Raw genomic sequence first — 19,649 nt, 5'->3', positions numbered from 1 at the left:
ATTATATACCGTCATCATTGCTTATTCGAATATTACGTAACATTAATCGTCACGTTTTCCCCATGTTCCTGTACTAGAGAAATACAGGAACTCGTGGCAGATATGTTTTGTGGAGCTGGACGACACGAGTTTGTTTTGCTGTTGCCCGGGTACAAAATGCGAACCAGGCTACGGTTATTATACGGCAGGCACAACAAGAGCCTCTCCGCACTCGCTCGCTTCTCCAGCACATGAGACAGCTCCTAGCTGAAAAGGGGGAGGAGCACTGCTACCACTGAGTTGTCGGGGGCTAGAATGGAAGACGCACGTGTAGGGACGGACAGACGGGAGAAGAGATTGAGCCGCTCTAGGCACCTGGGAGGCCGGTTCTTGTTGCTTCCTCCTGGCTTGGAAATGGCGGAGGAAGAGGGGTACCTCGCCGTTTCGGGGGAGCGCATCACGTTGCAACGCCGGCAACACAGCGCCTCCTGTCGGGAGTTCCTGGTGCGCTGCCCGCGGCTGCAGTTGCGCTCGCTCAGCGCCGTCACGTGTTCCGTATGGCTGGTGGCTTATGGGCTCTTCGTTCTCAGCCAGGTACCGAAGAGGCCACCCTGCTGCTAGGGTCCCCTCGCCCTCCTATCCCCATGCTCTTGCCTTCTTGACGATAGACCCCGCCGGGCGTGCCCGTGTCCTCGAGGTAGCCCCTAGAGGGCTTTTCCAGCCCCAGGGAATGGGGCTGCGAAGTGTCCCACTATTTCAAGGGGTGAAGTGTCCCAGCCTCCTACAGGAAACCTCCAGCCCGATGTGTATATTTACTTGCAGTAAGTGCCACTGAATTTAATGGCATTTACGCTTTAGTAAATATACATAGGGTTGCAACTGTGCAGCATAATCCTATGCATGTTTACTCGACAGTAAATCATACTGTGTTCATTGGGACTTACTTAAATGGGACAGGTATGTGTGCCTTGGATTGCTCCCTAGCTTCATGTCCAGAAGAAAGAGTTGTACCTAGCTTTATATGCAGCTTTCCAAAATGATGGCATCCTAAATTGTTTTTTAAAAGGTTTTGTAAATTGTGGATGATGCAAGTCATTTAATGGTACTAGAGACAGACATGCTGTTCTGATAGCTCCAGGTCTTAACACTCACATCAATTTCGGAGGATGAATACAACTGAAGGAAGCCCAGGTGGGTATGCGGCTGGGGGAGTCAGTCATGTGACTTGCCTCTGCCCCCGCCCAAGGCAGTGGGCCCCCAGACAACTGTCTCCCCTTGCCCTATTATTGTTACGCCCCTATCCACAACCCTACCCTAGCTTTCTTCACTCCTTATTCTGTGAAATTGTGTAATTATAGCATTACAGGAACCTGGAAATCAATCCAATCCCAGGAAAAGTGATGGCTGTGTCACCTAAACATTCCCTGCCAGTTCTCCCCCCCCCCATATAAATATAAATATACAGCCTATAATAATCACACAAGCCTTAGTGTACCAAAGCAAAACAGTAGGAGGCATCTTGTCAAAATGTAATTCATATATGTTGAGGTTCCAGGTTTGCCCAGCTTTCCTCCACTCCTGGCTTGAAAATACATTTTGAAAATTTGCCAGCACTTTCTAATAGTAACCGCTAAGGTATATTTGGTACAATGTGCCTCAGAACAAAAACATGTAGTTTAATAAAAGACTGGATGCTTACTTGGAAGTAACTCCCATTGTATTCAGTGGTCTGAACACTGCATGTGAAGATAAATATGTTCTAAATTGCTGGAAGCAAATTTTATGTTGCATTGAGCTATTCTCTTTAAAAAAGACATTCCTTTTGGAAATACATTTTTTAAAAAACCAAGTGTGTGAAATGTATTATAAGAACATAAGAACAGCCCTGCTGGATAAGGCCCAAGGCTCATCTAGTCCAGCATCCTGTTTCGCACAGTGGCCCACCAGATGCCACTGGAAGCCACAGGCAGGAGTTGAGGGCATGCCCTCTCTCCTGCTGTTACTCCCTCGCAACTGGTACTCAGAGGCATCCTACCTTTGAGGCTGGAGGTGGCCCACAGCCCTCCAACTAGTAGCCATTGATAGACCTCTCCTTCATGAAGCTATCCGAACCCTTCTTAAAGCCATCCAAGTTGCTGGCTGTCACCACATCTTGTGGCAGAGAATTCCACAAGTGGATTATGCGTTGTGTGAAAAAGTACTTCCTAGATTTCCCGGCAATCAATTTCATGGGATGACCCCTGGTTTTAGTGTTATGGGAGAGGGAGAAGAATTTCTCTCCATCCACTTTCTCCACACCATGCATGATTTTATAGACCTCTATCATGTCTTCCCAGCCCCGCAGTCTTCTTTTTTCTAAACTAAAGAGCCCTGGGTGTTGTAGCCTTGCCTCATAAGAAAGGTGCTCTAGGCCCCTGATCATCTTGGTTGCCCTCTTCTGCACCTTTTCCAGTTCTACAATGTCCTTTTTTACATGTGGTGACCAGAATTGTACGCAGTCCTCCAAGTGTAGTTGCACCATAGTTTTGTATAAGGGCATTATAATATTAGCCGGTTTATCCTCTTCCTAATGATCTCTAGCATGGAATTGGCCTTTTTCACAGCTGCCGCACATTGAGTCGACACTTTCAACGAGCTGTCCGCTACGACCCCAAGATCCCTCTCCTGGTCAGTAACCAACAGCTCAGATCCCATCAGCATATATGTGAAGATGAGGTTTTTCGTCCCAATGTGCATCACCTTACACTTGACAACACTGAACCTCATTTGCCACTTTGTCGCCCACTCCTCCAGTTACATTTGTTACATTTGTATACCGACTTTCATTAAAACAATCCCAAGGCGATTTACACAAAAATTAAAAAGAAGACTATAAAAATGACACAATTAAAATATTAAGCTAAAATATAAAACAAATCTGACTAAAAAGATTTAAAATACAAGCATAAAAACTGTACAAAATACAAAGAAGCAGCAGTAGAGACAATCAGATAATAGCCTGGGTAAAAAGCCAAGATTTAACACGCTTTCTAAAAACTGTGATGGAGACCGAGGAGCAAATAGCCACCGAGGAGCAAAGGAGACCGAGGAGCAAAGAGCATTCTAGAGTCTGGGGGCAGCAACAGAGAAGGCTCTGTCCCGTGTGCATGACAACTGAGCCTCCTTCATTGTTGGCACCTGGAGCAGAGCCTCCTCAGATCACCTCGTCAAGTGGGCAGCAACCCTTGGGAGCAGGCGGTCCCTCAGGTATCCCGGGCCCAGACCGTTAAGGGCTTTAAAGGTCAAAACCAGCACCTTGAATTGGACCTGGAAACAAACTGGTAGCCAGTGCAGCTCTTTCAAAATGGGTGTGATGTGATCCCAGCAGGCCGCTCCAGTTAAAACCCTAGCTGCTGCATTTTGCACTAGCTGCAGTTTCTGGATATTCTTCAAGGGCAGCCCTACATAGAGCACATTACAGTAATCCAGCTGTGACATGACTAAGGCATGGGTAACCGTGGCCAGATCTGCCTTCTTGAGAAAGAGACGCAGTTGGCACACTAGCCAAAGCCGTGCAAAGGCACCCCTGGCCACCACCTCCACCTGAGCTTCCAAAAGCAGAGCCGGGTCCAGTAATACCCCCAAGCTGCATACTTGCTCTTTCAAGGGGAGTGCAACCCCATCCAGAACCAGTAAAATCTCTTCATCCCGATAGGCTCTCCTACTGACCAACATTACCTCCATTTTGTCCAGATTCTGTCTCAGTTTATTAGCCCACATCCAACCCATCACGGTCTCCAGCCCCTGATTCAGGACATTCACCACCTCCCTAGGATTAGGTGACAAGGAGAGATAGAGCTGAGTGTCATCTGCATATTGCTGACAACTCAGTCCAAGTCCCTGGATGATGCAGGGGCTCATCATAGGGACCTCTATCCACCTAGAGGGCAGCACTGGGCAAAGAGGCACCTTTTAAACGTGGTGATTCTCTTATATTTATCAGGGAAAGAGCAACTGGCCCTATCCACCCCCAGCACAACATCCCTTCAGTGGCTGTTGCTGGTGTCTATATTATGTTTCTTTTTAGATTGTGAGCCCTTTGGAGACAGGGATCCATCTTATTTAATTATTATTTCTCTATGTAAACTGCTTTGGAAACTTTTGTTGAAAAGCGGTATATAAATATTTGTTGTTGTTCTGGGAGGAAGCCCATTGACTGATGGGAGGCATGCTATGAAGCTTCTCAGTGGCAGTTGCTCCTTCCCACTGCAGCAGCAGTGACCTAGAGGAGGAGGAGGGAGCCCATTGACAGAGATGTCACCATCAATTCTCCCTGCCCACCTGCCAAGGGAAAGTCCCCCCTGTAGGAGACTTCAGCAGTCCTCTGCCCAAGGGCTGTCACCAATTTGGAGCCTTCTCCAATGTAAAAGGTGGTTTTAAGAAGAGATTGAAGGATTTAAGAGAGGAGGTATCACACAGGTATTCTAAGAACATAACATAAGAACAGCCCTGTTGGATCAGGCCCAAGGCCCATCCAGTCCAGTGTCATGTTTCACAGAGTGGCCCACCAGGTGCCTCTGGGGAGCCCACCGGCAAGAAGTGAGGGCATGCCCTCTCTCCTGCAGTTACTCCCCTGCAACTGGTATTTAGAGGTATCTTGCCTCTGAGGCTGGAGGTGTCTTATAGCCACCAGACTGGTAGCGATTGATAGACCTGTCGTCCATGACTTTGTCTAAGTCCCCTTTAAAGCCATCCAAGCTGGTGGCCATCATCACATCCCATGGCAAAGAATTCCGTAGATTAACTATATGCTGTGTGAAAAAGTACTTCCTTTTGTTAGTCCTAAATTTCCCACTCTTCAGTTTAATGGGATGACTCCTGGTTCTAGTGTTGTGAGAGAGAAAGAAAAAACTTTCCGTCCACTCTCTCTACTCCATGAATAATTTTATAGACCTCTATCATGTCTCCCCGTAATCACCTCTTTTCCAGACTATAAGGCCCCAGGTGTTGTAGCCTTGCCTCATAAGGAAGGTGCTCCAGGCCCCTGATCATCCTGGTTGCCCTTTTCTGCACCTTTTCTACAGTGTCCTCCTCAAGTTCTAAAATGTCCTTCTTAAGATATGGTGACCAGAACTGAACACAGTACTACAAATGTGGCTGCACTATAGATTTGTATAAGGGCATTATAATATTAGCAGTTTTATTTTCAATCCCCTCCCTAATGATCTCTAGCATGGAATTGGCCTTTTTCACAGCTGCTGCACATTGAGTTGACACTTTCAACGATCTGTCTACCACACGACTCCAAGATCTCTCTCTTGGTCTGTCTCAGACCCCATCAGTGTTCTGGGAAGGACGTTTCAAGCATAAGGGGCAGCAAAAGAAAAAGGATGAAAGGATAAGGGAGCAGGAGACTTTGTGAGAATAGATTTAAAATGTACCTCTTTATTGCTCATTATTTCATATGATTCTACTTGGTCTCCTATCTTTATCTGTAAACATGAGGATAATAATACATATCTGGTTTCATAAGTGCAGTATGTATCTGTAGAATTGCTATCTATCCGATTTAATTTCATTATTTCACAATGAAATAATGCCATTCTTTTGGATGTTCATCTTATAATGATGACCTCAGTTCACGGGCAGAAATTGAACACCAGGCTTGTGTTTGGTCAGCTCTAGAATTTGGTCTTGTTGTCTTGGTTTCCGTTACAGAATAGTATGGTGCTCTCTGCTGCAATATTTATCACACTGATTGGCTTGCTTGCATACCTGCACTTTGTGAAGATCGACCAGGAGTCCCTGCTGATTGTTGGTTCACTTGGAATACAGATGACTTCATCTTATGCATCTGGTAAAGAGAGTACAACTTTTATAGAGATGAACCAGGTCAAAGATGTGGTCATCAATGAAGCCATCTATATGGTAAGCATTATATGCTGCAGTTTTTTCTGCTACACTGCAATTTCATATCTTAATCTCTCTTCCTTTTGTATTCATCTTCAGCAAGCATAAGAGGGCAGAATTATTTGTCTAAAAAGGAACATTTTGGTATCCTTCTACAAGTTATATAGAGAAGCTTCATATGGCATGGTGTTCTGTAGTGTTGTGGCAATAACTGAAAAGGCTCTGCTCTGTCTTGTAGCTCAAGGGTTCTCAACTTTGGGTCCCTAAATGTTTTGACCTCAACTCTCCTGGCTTCAATGGCCAGAAACATCTGGGGACCCAAGCAATATTCCCTGTAAGAGGGAATCCCATATGTTGTTGACTGCAGCTCCCAGAATCCCTAGCTGCAGTGGGCTTTGGCTGAGGATACTGGGGTGGGAGTTGTAGTCAACAACATTTGGGGTTTTCTATTAAAGGGAACACTGGACCCAAGGTTAGGAACCCTCACTTTAGCTATCTTTCTTCTTGTGAGGACTCCGAGTGGGACCTCCCCAGCAGATCTTAATAGGAGGAGGGTGTTTGAAAAGTTGGCCTGACGATGTAAGGTTAAGTTTCTTATTCAGTAGGCAGATGGGGGTTGGGGAGCAAACCCCTCTGTTTCGCTAATCTGACTGAGAAGAGTCTTCAAGGTGTCACTAACCTAGATAACCTTTATTGCTCACTCCATGACACAGGGGTTCCCAGCCTTGGGGGTCCCCAGATGTTGTTGGACTACAACTTCCATCATCCCCAGTCAAATAGCCACAGTTGCATGATGGGAGTTGTAGTCCAACAGCATTTGGGGATGCAAGGTTGGGAACTCTTGCTTTATGCCACCAGTATCACCACTTGGAAATACCAAGTGGAAACACTTCAGCGGCTAGCAGAGGAAGAGGAGGATATTGTACATCAAGGAACCCCTGAGGACCCAAGTCTGAGAATCTCTGCAGTACAGACAGTCAGTGATAAGCAAGTGTCATGGTGACTGATGGGATCAGGAGTGGGTGCAGGTTAATAGCAAATGGTGATAGGAAAGTGGGCTTCTTTTCTTCAGGCCGTGATGAACACCCCTTGGGTGAGTAAGGCTTTTATGTGTTCAGGATTGCAGTGCAGGATTCTGGTTTCTAGAGCTTCAGGCCAGATTCTAAAGGCAACCTATTAAGAAAAGCAACATTTCATCATGTGCTTTCTGCTAAGGATGAAGAAAATGTGGAAGCTCTTTTAAAGACCTTTTTATTAGAGGAGGCATTTCTTCCTAATTAGTGTGCAAGATTCTGCACTCATATTTGAATGCTATTGTCAGGAGTGTAGGAACAAAAAGCGGGACAAAAAGTGAAGTTGCGTCCCTCCACTGTTGTCTTCAGAGAACTGCGAGGGGAAGAGAAAAGAGCAAGTTGTCACCCAGCCGGTGGGCTCCCCTCTGTCAAGGGGACCAGGGGCATTCGTTGCCTCTTGTTCACTTGTAGCTACGCCCCTGGCTGTTGTGACTTAGTGATCACCCTGACATGATACGAACCTCTCATGTCAGGGTGATTTCTAGAAGAGTAGACTTCTATCATTGGCTAACATAAAACAATGACAACATTCTCATTGGTTTGTTTGTTTGTTTGTTTGTTTGTTTGTTTATTTATGTAGCAAAAGGTTATTTATTACCTGTGCATCCTTCTCCAGGATCCTGTGGAACCACACATTGTTTCTGAGGTAGTGCCACTGTTTCAGGTGAGTCCATTGTTGTAGACTGCAGATTGCATTGTTGGGGATCTTAAGTTTGCCATCCCCCTTAGACCACACACAATTTCTTTTCTTGCTGGGATATCCATTGGACACCCCAGTCCATTTGCTTGATTTCAGCATTTCTTCCCAACACATGGTAAGTGCTTAGGAATATAAATGCTAAAAAATATTGGTCATATCATATACAGTCTGACCTCTGGTTTTTACTGTGGCCTCTTATTGCCAAAACTCTTGAGCAGTGCTACAAAGAGCTGTTTTTACGTGATCTTGTTAGCAATCCTGTATCCAGGAACATAGAGTCTGTGTTAGTTTGAAATTTACTGACTTGCAGTAACTGCACTTTAGATACAGCAGTGACGTGCTCAGCTGAGCATGGATTGACTGCTGAACTTTCTAGGCAGTTGGTTTTGCACAGGTAGGTGGGGCAGTAACCCTTGTCACCCTTTGGTGCATTTAAGCCCTTGTTTTTCTCAGCTTCGTCAGCTCTAAAGAATACAATTTACCATCTCACTGAGCCTATTAACACTTCTGTAAGCACGTACTAAATTAACCCGTTTTTCTATGAAAATCCCAGTGGCAATCTTCATAAAGAAAGGCTCCAAGTGAACTTTATACTGGTAAGAGATGTTTTCAGGAGCACAAAAACCATTATAATGCAAGGAGCAAAGGGTGGGATGGGGCTGGAAATGACTTGGGAAGTTAGAAATAAAATATAGAAATCATTATCTCATTTTAAAAAGTTTTGGTCCAGCTCAGCAGTAGTAGAAAATCTTTATCTCTCTCCTACCCCCCCCCCCGCCTATTTCCCTGTGTTCATGTGGATGGAGCTTTAGGCTGCCATTTGTTTAGCTGCTGACCATATCAGTAGAGGTAAAGTTTGAATGGGCTGATCATAACAGAATAGAATTTTATTATTAAGTTTATTGACCAGCAAAATACAAAATGCCTTCCACATTAGATCAATAAACTGAAGAGTACAAAGGGAACTAGAACCCCGAACCCCACCGGAGTTAAAACATGGCTCAAGGTAAAACACAGTAAGAAACAATCTGGCATAAAAGAAATAAATCATAGTTCAAGATAACTTTAGGCTCATGAAAACAGAGTAAAAGCATGGCTCAAGGTAAAACAATCCAAAAAACCCTCAACATTCATAAAAATATTATCATATATAATAAGACAATGGTAACACAAAGGCTCAAAGTTAGCGCAATTGGGGAGTCCTTCCATGAATGTGAATAACATCTGAAACATAGTTGTTAACCAGTCATGATCTGCTAAAAGCAAAGTGATAAAAAAACTCCTCAGATCTGCCAGGAAATTTTGCAATAATAGGAGAAACAAGATTACCACGAATATCATGATAAAGTGGCGCAGCGGGGAAATGCTTGACTAACAAGCAGAAGGTTGCTGGTTCGAATCCCCGTTGGTATGTTTCCCAGACTATGGGAAACACCTATATTGGGCAGCAGTGATATTGGAAAATGCTGAAAGGCATCATCATCCCATACTGCACAGGAGGAGGTAATGGTAACCCCCACCCCCGTATTCTACCAAAAGAAAAACACAGGGTTCTGTGGGCTCCAGGAGTCGAAATCGTCTTGACGGCACCTTTTACTTTACCTTAAGGGCAACATAAAAGTACATGGGCTACTGATTCAACAGCACTTGTATCACAGGAGCAGAATCTTTCCCCATAGGGAACTTTGCAGTAGCTCCGCTTTAGCATTGCTGAACTCAAAACATGATGGCAGACCAATGTAAATTGATATTTTAAAACAGTGGGATTCCAGAAATAGGAAGCAGGAGCAAATCTCTTGCTCTGGAAGGTATACCAACCAATCTTATAGGGTGGTATAGAACTCATATCTCTTTCTAATTCATTATCGCATATATACTGCTTTTAATGACAAATTTGGCTTTATTCTTTCCCAGTGGTATCAGAAATTGGGAAGAAAGCCCATAAAATTATAGTTTACCTAATTATAGTTTACTTACAGGTGCCTTCTTCCATGTGCTTTTATGTGTTAAAGACCCTTAGGGAAGAAAATCAGTTTAAGCCAGAAATTAAATATATGCTGCCACACATGAGCCTCAGTTGTAATCGGCCCAAATTCTAGGCACAAGACTGAATCTGAGACACAGCAAGGTATTGAGAAGATAGACCTTAAGAATTTTATTGAGTGAAGTCATTCACACAGTCAAAAACTTTGTTCTACCTGGGTTTGAGAGCTGTGTGTGCTCCCAATTTTTGGTTGTGTGGAAGCAAGTAGGAGGAAAATCTACCCAGGATTTCCTCATACTTTGCTTCCACACAATCACTTCTGTGCAGGTGTTCCTCCTATCTTGCTTTCACACAAATGAAAATTGGGAGCACACACAGCTCCCAAACCTGGGTAGAACACAGTTTTCGATGTGAATTCGTTGTGCATTACCCCTAAAAGTCAGTTCCTTTGCAGTTACTGCTTTAATTGAACTAGTACGAATCCCAAAGATAAATGTTCATTGGCATCCCTTAATCTGCTCTTCAGCATGGTTTTACTGGGATGGAAATGAGATCTCCCTAGGTAGGGAAATTTATAATTCTTCCCATCACAACAGCCTCTTTTGTTGGCTAAAATGTCAAATTGGCCAAGAAATTTGTCTATATGGAGCATGGTAGAAGGAGATGAAAGTTGCTGTGAAGGCCTTATAATGGCATGATTGTATACTTGCCCTTTTCTGGTGTACTTATAGCTGTGCCCCAGTCCAGCAAGGGCAACCTCTGTAGGCCTCCATATACACATTGACATCATTTACACAATCAAAAACTGTGTTCTACCCAGGTTTGGGAACTGTGTGTGCTCCCAATTTTCAGTTGTGTGGAAGCAAGCTAAGAGGAAAACCTGGGTAGAAGTGAAAAGCTACCCAGCTTTTCCTCCTACCTTGCTTCCACATAGTCACTTCTACCCAGGTTTTCCTCTTACCTTGCTTCCACACAACTGAAAATTGGGAGCACACACAGCTCCCAAAGCCGGGTAGGACACAGTTTTTGATTGCATGAATGACCTCACTACCTTTTTAGATGCAGTCTGCATATATGAAAAAGGCTGCTCAGGACAGGAACCGCTGCAACCAATACACAGGGCTGCACATGTGCCAATTCTTATTGGCTTCTTATTGGATCAGATCCCTGCCTGAAGTGGGGAAGACCCTAGGGAATAGAAGCTCTGTTATAAAGAATAGACACAGTACTGGGTGTAGTCATAGTTATCCCCTTCTGTGCCATCCTGTCCTGTCCTTCAAACAGAATCTGTGAGGCCAGTGTGGTGTAGTGGTTACAGTGTTGGACTGGGACTGGGGAGACCTGAGTTCAAATGCCATTCAGCCATGAGACTCACTAGGTGGCTCTGCACCAGTCATGTAACTCTGAGCCTAACCTACCTAACAGGGTTATTGTGAGGATAAACATAACCATCTACACAGCTCTGGGCTGCTTGGAGGAAGAGCGGTATATAAATGTAAAAATAAATAAATAAATCTCAATCAATCAATCAATCAATCAATAAAATCTGGGGGAGCCATCTCCCCCAGTAATGATGTTTGTTTTATGCGAAGCCACCCCACTCTGACGGTCAGACAAAATACAGCCAAACTGATCATTCTTCAGATATTTCTCATCTGTTTTATCCATAGAGCTCCAAGCCACGTCTGGCCTGCCTAGTAGAAGTGTACAAAAGCTGCCAAGAAATCCTGGAGCAAAGGAAGAAATCTTGACATCAGATTTTAATCTCTTTAATGTTGTAAATCTTTTAAATAAGATTTTAATCTTGCAGCACCAAGATTTTGAGAAATATTTGGGAAGGTATTCACAGGCAAGCATGTTAATGAACTTTGGCCATGTGGATAACTAGACAACAGTGGATTCTAATGAACCAGAGAACTGAAGATTACTGGTGCTTTCCTGGGCAAGGACTGAACGTGCAACCTTCGAGAAATGTTAGCAGGAAAAACTACTAAACCAGGCCCCACATCATCTTCTGTCAACATGCTGATGTAGGAAACTTAGTGATAACCTTCTTTTCTGTCAAAAATTAACTCCGCTTAAGTGAATGGAAATCTACAAGGAAGGTTCAGTGGAGAAAGGAAATTGCTTCATTTCTTAATACAAGCACATGGAAGAAGGGAAACTGTCAGCAATACAAAGTTTTGTTTTCTGAGAGCTGATCTGTCTGATTATGAGATCTGTCTGCATCCATACTGTATACTTACTTACATATACACATTTGTTATCAACATGGTATAATTGGTATTAGGAGATACAAACGCCTGTAAATAAAGCTGTTTACTGGCTTGTTTTAGTTTGTTCAGTGTTTTTAGCACTGGATGTGTCAGCATTTACCTAGTTGATATGTAATATAGTTTTTGTTTTCTGGATGACCTGAAGCTATAGTCCCCAGTCCAGAGAACAGGCCCAATGGAGCTTTAGACTCTTGTTCCTGAATAGCAGTCTCTTTCCATCCCACTACACACAAGGAAATCTGTTTTTGAGACTTGTGGGGGTGGAATTTCAAAAGCACGTAGTCACAGAGTATGAGAAGGGTGGGGCACCGTTGTAAGAAAAACAACAAAAGTGATATTGGTCTCCCACAATTGCTTAACTGACTGTCTGGATTGTGGATTGATACGTTGTCAAAGAAGAAGGCCATTCCCATATTTATTTCGTTGAATGTCTAATCTGTCCCATCCTACAGGCTTAGGGCAAATAATATTAAAACCTGTAATTAAAATATCCATTGTATTAGCATACAATATTGAAGTATGAACTGTCACTAACAAAGGGCATTAAAAATCAGTTAAAATAATAGCACCTTTAAATAATACTATACATTATCCAGATAGGGATTTGGTGGATCTACTGGGGAAAAAAGATCAACAGTTGTGGGATACCCATGAGGAAAATGCTTCCCTGTATGCCCTCATAGCACAACCTTGATGTGCATGCAGATTGTATAGTGAAGAGAGTATTTTCAACTGATCTTAAAGACTATAGTGGGATCTAAGGAAGAAGTTGGTTTCTTAGATGTTTAGGACCTGAACTGTTTAGGGCTTTATAAGTAAACACCAGCACTATATATTGTGTCCAGAAGCGAATAGGATACCAGTGCAAGTACTAGACTGCAGATGTAATTTGCTTTGCTTTTGATTATTTATATCTCTTAGTGGTGGCTCAACAGGTTCTGCACTAGCTAAGCATCTGGCAAAGTCAGCCCCATGTAGAGTTTATTACAATATCCTAAGTTAAAAAATGTGAGCACAAATAGTATGCAGTAGATATGAATCTGAGAGAAGTAGTTTCAGCTTTCATACTAGGTGGTGTAAATAAAGAGTTTCTGGTGAACTTTGCAATATGTGTTTTCAGGCATGGTGTTGGATCCAGGAGCATTCCAAGGTTGCAATCTGAATGAGTGGTTAGATGGAACACTGCATGTAACTGATGCCCATATTTTCCCTCAACAAAAGGTGTCTGGATCATCTTTACCACAGTCTTGGGTGGATTCAGGTGTGATTGCCATCCTTGAATCTAGTTCTCTGCGACCAGCTAGTGCTTGAGTACCTGAGACAGCAGAACCAGATCATAAAGTTGTTCTTAGAGCTTTACCAGCCACTTTTGTGGGATTTGGGTTGCTTCAGTATACTTTAGTTGCTTTACTTTCAGATTTCATCTGAATAATTAAAGCTACTTACAGATTTATATGTATTGATAACCAAATTTAGTCTTCTTGTGACACAAGTAACAAATTGTTAGAAATAATGATTTTGATCTAATAACCAGATTTATTAACTTCATTATCATCTACTTAAAGTATGTCACAGCTTTTGTGTATACAATTGTTCTCACAACTACTAAGTGTTTGTTATCTTATGCTGTGGCTAACGTCCTGTTGGGGCCAAGAAGTTAGTCGGAAAACCTCTACAGTGGAACTACACAGAGCTGTCAAGTTTTCTGAATTCAGATAAACTAAATAAAGCATATAGTAGCATGAGAGCCAATGTGGATCAGAAGAGAGTGAGCTGGATTTAGGTACCACTGGGATCAGCTAGTAAGCTACTATATTGCAGGTGCCAATCTGCCAGATGGGATTAATGAGTAACTACATTGGGCAGCTGTAATGGCAAAACACTTAAAATGGCAAAGTATTTTTAATTTGCAAATCGCTACATAAAAATGGATCATCATTCAGTAGTGTTGGGTACCCAGTAAACTGCCTGCTTAAAAGGAGAACAGCATCAGTCTAGCTGAGAGTGGGAAAGTGCATTCCCATCTGAACTGTAAACTAGACGTGAACATTCCTCCCTATCAGCAGCATGCCATGTACATAAGATCTCATCTGTTCCTAGCCTGCTTCTTTACATCTGAATAGTACCTTGCTGGGGATACACAGCCCAGCTGTATCCAAATTGTGTGTGTAGATAATCTAGCAACAGAACATGGGGCTCCCGGCTCTCACTTGCAATTCTGGGCAGAATTATTTCTTTTCTAAGGTGCCTGCCCTTTCACTGCATACAATCATTACCATAGTACTTGCATATAGATGCTGGATAATCGGTACACTGATCACATTGAACAAACATTCTGCTAAATAATATATCATTCATTCTGTGAAAAATGATTCATGAACATAGTATAAATCTAGAAAGGTAGGTAATATACAAGTTTTCACAATTTATATCTTTCAGTTTTGTCACAGGTGATTATTCGAATGAAGACACACTGTTAGGTAAGAAAACCAGAAAAACATTATAAATATATTTTGTTAGCCACTCATCTTTGCTTGAAGGCAGCCAGAGGGGGTAAATATCACTAAAATCTAGTAAGTTCCCCTCCCATCTAAAAATGACCCAGTAACTGAAAGACATCACATGTCTTTCAATTGCAAAGTGGTCCCAATACCAAGGCCAGTAGTGAACACATCCAGAATAAATATAATCCAGTGGTTATAACATAAAACATGCACATGCGACATTGTATGATAACATGCACATGTCAAGAGCCCAGAGATTGTCCTTTATGTACAGCAGGCAACACTATGGTATAGTATTTTGGCCTGTAGGACACACTAGAAATCTCTCACAGTCATTCAAGTCTTTACTAAATCCCCACTCCCACAATGAACATGGCTTTCTATTATTATTATTATTATTTTTACTAAAGTTCAAAAGTTAAAATACATCAAACTCTCCCAACTATATGCAGAATCTACTCAACAATGGACTGAGGGTGCTTTAATCAAAGTACTTTCTGTTTTCTCTTTATTCAAAGTAACATAGAATCATGCTGTTAGAAAGGACCACTGTAGTTCATCAAGGACAACCTCCTGCCCTAAGATAATCAGCCACTCCTAAAACAATTCCCATAGGTACCTCCTGTTCAGCTTTCCTTGACACTCTCCAAGGAAGACACACACAAATTCTCCAGGCAGCTTGCTCTGTTGCTGAGCTGCTTTTATCACTTCTCCAGATATTTAACTGGAGTCCATCTTTTTATAGCCTTGACACATTGGGACAATCCAACAAACCATGGTTTATTGAGTTGTAGTTACTGAGGGATCCTCCCTCAGCTGGGCACTCTAGCCACCTGGGTGTGTGTGTGTGCAGCCCCCCCCCCCCAAACCTGGGGTTAAGGGCACACTTGTGCCCTTAAACCCAGGTAAAAGCCTGGGGTAAATTCCCAGGCTTGGGGCTGAGACAGTGCCAGAATTGTGTTCGATCCTGGCAGTGCACAAGGGCAGCTAAGCCCAGGCTGGGCTGCCCATGTGAACAGCCTCATTGCCTACTGAACCTGCATGCTCCTTCCTCCCCTCCCTGGTTCTGGTAGAAAGCTGCAATGTAAACATCCTGGTTTGGGGAATGGCAGCTTCAGATGCCTGAGCCTGGGGAAAGTGCCTTTGCTGTAGCTTACAAAACAGAACCAGAGTAACATCTTAGTTCCCAGTCATGGTTTGTATAACACAGTGAAAGCCCAGCTCCAGCTTCAGCCAACACATGGAGCTGTGAATTAATGAGAAAAGGATTTCCCAGGCACTTGAGCTGAAGATATGGGGGAGAAAGCTTTGGCTTGCTGTCTGTAGTGGCCAATTTGTTTTCACACAGTTTTTGGACATCTTTTAAATAGTTCTAAAAGTTATCCATATAGTCCTCATGCAGTCCATTGCGTGTTTAATTGGAAATAAATCACACAGTATAATGGGACTTTGCCCCAAGTAACTGTGCACTGGATTGCAACCTTGGTCTTCTTTTCCTTTTATTAAACATACCCAGTTCCTTCGGCCTTTCTTTGAAGAATTTGTCGTTTAAACTGATGATTATCCTTGTAACTCTACTTTCTTGTTTGTCAGCACCCTCTTTGTTTTTGTCTTCAGGAAGTCAAGAAAGAAAGAAAGAAAGAAAGAAAGAAAGAATCTTCAGAAAGCAAAAGCAAAAACAGCATTCTGCCAATGGTCTTTCCAGTGCCACATAAACTACTTCACATGCCTTTTGTTAAGAGAAAAACTACATATTATGTGGGACATGACACTGGCTGCAAAAGGCATTCTGATCTGATGTCAAATTCTTCCCCATAGAATTACCCTGTGTTGCAACATCAGCACATCACACACTTCCCCGCCACAGTATGGTTTCCATCACAAACTTCCATGCAGGATAGTGGGCACCTTAAAATAACACAGGCCATTTGTGCCATAGTGTTGACTCATGTCCATCTTATGGTTAACCTCTACTACTTTTAAATTTTCCTAGAGTGTCCGGCTTCTTGGGAAATCCTCACGTGGTGCATTGAGGAATGCTGCAGAAGGCTGCAGCCTGCTTTCCTCTCAGTGCTCTTGGAGCCACCATGTGCTGGTCATGTGGGCGCACGGTGCTGCTAAGCCCATGAGTGCCTTACAACATGGGGTTGGGGAGGCAGGATGGCTCCTATCTTCCCCCAAGCCCTGGTAAGTTGTGGTCATGTGAACAATCTTGTGTGTGTAACACTTGTTGACATTCTTTTTTATTGCTTACTGCCTAACAGTACTTCAGTTTGATGCTATTTTCCATACTTATCTCATCTTCCAAAGCATGGATGGTGAACCTCTATCTTCTCCAGGGCCACTCCAGACAGTGGTCCTGAGGCACATCTTGTCCTATAATCATGACAGCCTGTGCCCTACTCACAGGCAGTCAGGGCCAATTGATAAAAGCAGCACTACCTAGCAGCAAGGGCTTCAATTTTATGAAATACATGCATATGGGCCTGATTGAGGGTTTTGACAAAGGCCACACAGAAACATGAAACATGGAATACCTTTGGCCCTTACAACCTTTGAAAAAGAAATTGCCTTGTGAATGCCATGGTGGGCAAAATGTTTACCGCGTATGGACTGAAGTTTGATAGGGCTGTCAGGAGCCAGATACAATTACTTTGTGGACCTATACTCAAAGGTCTCCCTCCAGTCCTTCAGCCAGTTTTTGCCTTTTTCAGAGAACTAAACATTATGCCTGTGAAAACCGGCATAAAAGTCCTTGAGACTGGAGAAAACCCACTGCCTTGTTATTTCATTTCCCCCGGCTCTCTCTCTAAAGCAAATCTTTCCGAACATGTTTCTTCATTTTCAAGTTGCTAAATATTATCCTTGTGAAAAGCAGGTACAAAAGTCATTGAGATGGGGAAAACCCACAACCTAGCTATTTCCTCTCCCCAGGCTCTCTTTTTAAAAACACCAATGTATTCATTTATTATAAGTGTTTATATCCCACCTTTCCATGAATAATATATTATTCTGGAAGTTGTCCACAAAAGCTGCAATTGTATGCACACTTACTTACTAATACATTCCACTGAAAATAGTAGGACTTGCTTCTGAGTGAACACACACAAGATAACACTCCATACCATGCAAAGTCGGATGTATTGTGTTGTGTTAAAGTATTTAACACTTGTAATACTGTTGACATTCATTGTGACCAGTATATTTTGTAGGCTGCCAGACCATATTTCCTTCAAAGCATTTCATTTTTAAATGTCATGAGGAGGAATATAGGCTGGCTTCCAGAAAAAATGGAGTGTAGATATGCCAAGAAAACACACCCATGCTGTAGAGAAGCTTCCCTACTACCACTGTGCCTGTGTAGGAGATTGGACTATCTCTGCTGTCTCTGAAAGTGTCATGTGCTGTGCTATCTGAAAATATTTGCCTGCGGATCACACAGCCCTCAGCAACATATTCTTGAAAGGACAGATCATTACCAGAGATAGCAAAGATTGTCCAAAATTGCTCCCCCATGGGTGGATGCAGAAGTAGTGGGGAAGCTCTCCAGCTGCATTACGAGCAGCCTCTAACTGCAAGGATGCAGCTCACATTGCATCCCCACTAGACTGCTCTAGACGTCAGCCACTGTACATATTCATTTATTCTACTCACTTTTGGTTGCAGGAGTGGGGAAACAAAGTGTTTAGAAAAATCAGAAGCTCAGATAACAAAGAGGTGCTGTTTTCACAGAGAGAATGTGAAAAAGGAAGAATATGATCAGGCATAAGAACATAAGAAAACCCCTGCTGGACCAGGTCCAAGGCCCATCTAGTCCAGCATTCTGCTTCATACAGTGGTCCACCAGATGCCTCTAGGGAGCTCACAGACAATAGGTGAGGGCATGCCCTCTCTTCTACTGCTACTCCCCTGCAACTAGTATTTAGAGGCATCTTGCCTCTGAGGCTAGAGGTGACCTATAGCTCTCAGACTAGTAGCCATTGATAGACCTTTCCTCCATGAATTTATCTAAACCCGTCTTAAAGCCATCCAGGCTACTGGCTATCATCACATTTTGTGGTAATCAAGAGACAAAAGCAAAAATCAAGTTTCCTGGCCTGGGGCATTTGGAAATTAAAAGCAGATGAACTCTCAAAACTTTAGTTTAAAGAAGAAAGGCAATCTAGCTCTAAACAAGGCTCTAGGAATGTGGTGCTTCACCAAAGGGGTAGATGTGGAGTCTGCTTGATGAACAGGGCACTTAACCAGTGAAATCACAGCAGTCCACAGCATGGCATGACAATTCCTAAAGACACTTGGAAACCATGTTCACAGCAGTGTAGGCCCCTTAGTGGTTCGTGGCAGAGTAGGAAAGAAGGATCTGTTTTCCAGTTCCATGAGCTTCTTAGTAGATGATGTAGTCCATGATGAACTGATGGTCTGAGCAGTAGCCATAGGAGACATGTGTGGTGTTGATGAGCAGTAGTTAATATAGCTGGCAATAAGAAGAGTCAACTCAACAATCTAGAAGGCGAAAAATATTTTTAAAAATTATTTTCTTGAACCTACTAAGTTCATTTTTCAGTATAACTAGTTAATGCCATAAGATAACTTCTCGAGTTGGACAAATGGGTCCACCTAGTTCATGGAAACAGCTTTGGGAACTTTGGTTGAAGAGTGGTATATAAAAATACGTCGTAGTAGTAGTAGAAGATCTGTTGTTGGGCTGGTTCATACATAACATGAACCCACAGTTAAGCCTGCTCCCATGTGACATCCCCAAGGCTCAGAGTGCATCCCATGCCCACACAAGCGTCTATTTCCTATTTCGTTTAGAATAAACCAAGATCAGTCATGATGTCCAAATCGACTGATCTCAGTTTATTCTATCCTATTTACTTGACATAAACTGCAGTCTGTAACTCACTTCAAATCCTGGGTACAGGTTGCAGTTTATGTCAAGTAGGTAGGTTATCATAAATAGAGTTTGGTCAGTTTGGATGTCATGACAGAACTTGGTTCTTCTAACCAAGTTATTCTAATCTAAATTGGAAGCAGACCCTCACATGGGCATGGGAGCAGGAGTGAACACTTCTGAGCCATGGAAATGTTGAAAGGGACTAGGCTTAGCTGCAGTTCCACAGAACATTTAAGCCAATCCACTGACTAACAGCTGCTTTCCAATGATTCAGCAAAATTTTTCCCCCAACCCTGCTACCAGAACCCTTTAACTAGAGATGTCAGGGACTGAACCCAAGCCAAATT

At 42.9% G+C, this 19,649-nt stretch overlaps 2 protein-coding genes across 8 annotated transcripts in view; one reads left to right on the top strand and one right to left on the bottom strand.

Annotated features, from left to right (window-relative positions):
* Positions 1 to 93: 93 nt before the first annotated feature.
* On the top strand, positions 94 to 11,969 carry PIGH (phosphatidylinositol glycan anchor biosynthesis class H). 3 transcript variants are annotated; one of them, XM_053274517.1, is made up of 4 exons: positions 94 to 573; positions 5,677 to 5,886; positions 7,558 to 7,605; positions 11,296 to 11,969. In XM_053274517.1, exons 1-4 carry the CDS (start codon positions 295 to 297, stop codon positions 11,374 to 11,376), a joined length of 618 nt encoding a protein of 205 aa, XP_053130492.1. In that variant the 5' UTR covers positions 94 to 294; the 3' UTR covers positions 11,377 to 11,969. The 3 variants fall into 3 exon arrangements, with proteins under 3 accessions (XP_053130492.1, XP_053130503.1, XP_053130483.1); XM_053274508.1 differs by having other exon boundaries at positions 98 to 573; positions 7,522 to 7,605; XM_053274528.1 differs by lacking the exon at positions 7,558 to 7,605.
* Positions 11,970 to 14,234: 2,265 nt separating this feature from the next.
* PLEKHH1 (pleckstrin homology, MyTH4 and FERM domain containing H1) overlaps positions 14,235 to 19,649 on the bottom strand; it is a 108,434-nt gene continuing 103,019 nt past the window's right edge. For all 5 annotated transcript variants that reach the window (XM_053274440.1, XM_053274430.1, XM_053274448.1 and 2 more), the window contains one exon: positions 14,235 to 18,908. In XM_053274440.1, coding sequence (XP_053130415.1) covers positions 18,714 to 18,908 — 195 coding nt within the window. In that variant the 3' untranslated portion in view covers positions 14,235 to 18,713. The remainder of the gene's footprint in view (positions 18,909 to 19,649) is intronic.

Source organism: Hemicordylus capensis, chromosome 1, assembly GCF_027244095.1.
Source record: "Hemicordylus capensis ecotype Gifberg chromosome 1, rHemCap1.1.pri, whole genome shotgun sequence".
NCBI classification, from domain to species: Eukaryota; Metazoa; Chordata; class Lepidosauria; order Squamata; family Cordylidae; genus Hemicordylus; species Hemicordylus capensis.
This window is presented reverse-complemented; position numbering and strand designations above follow the sequence as displayed.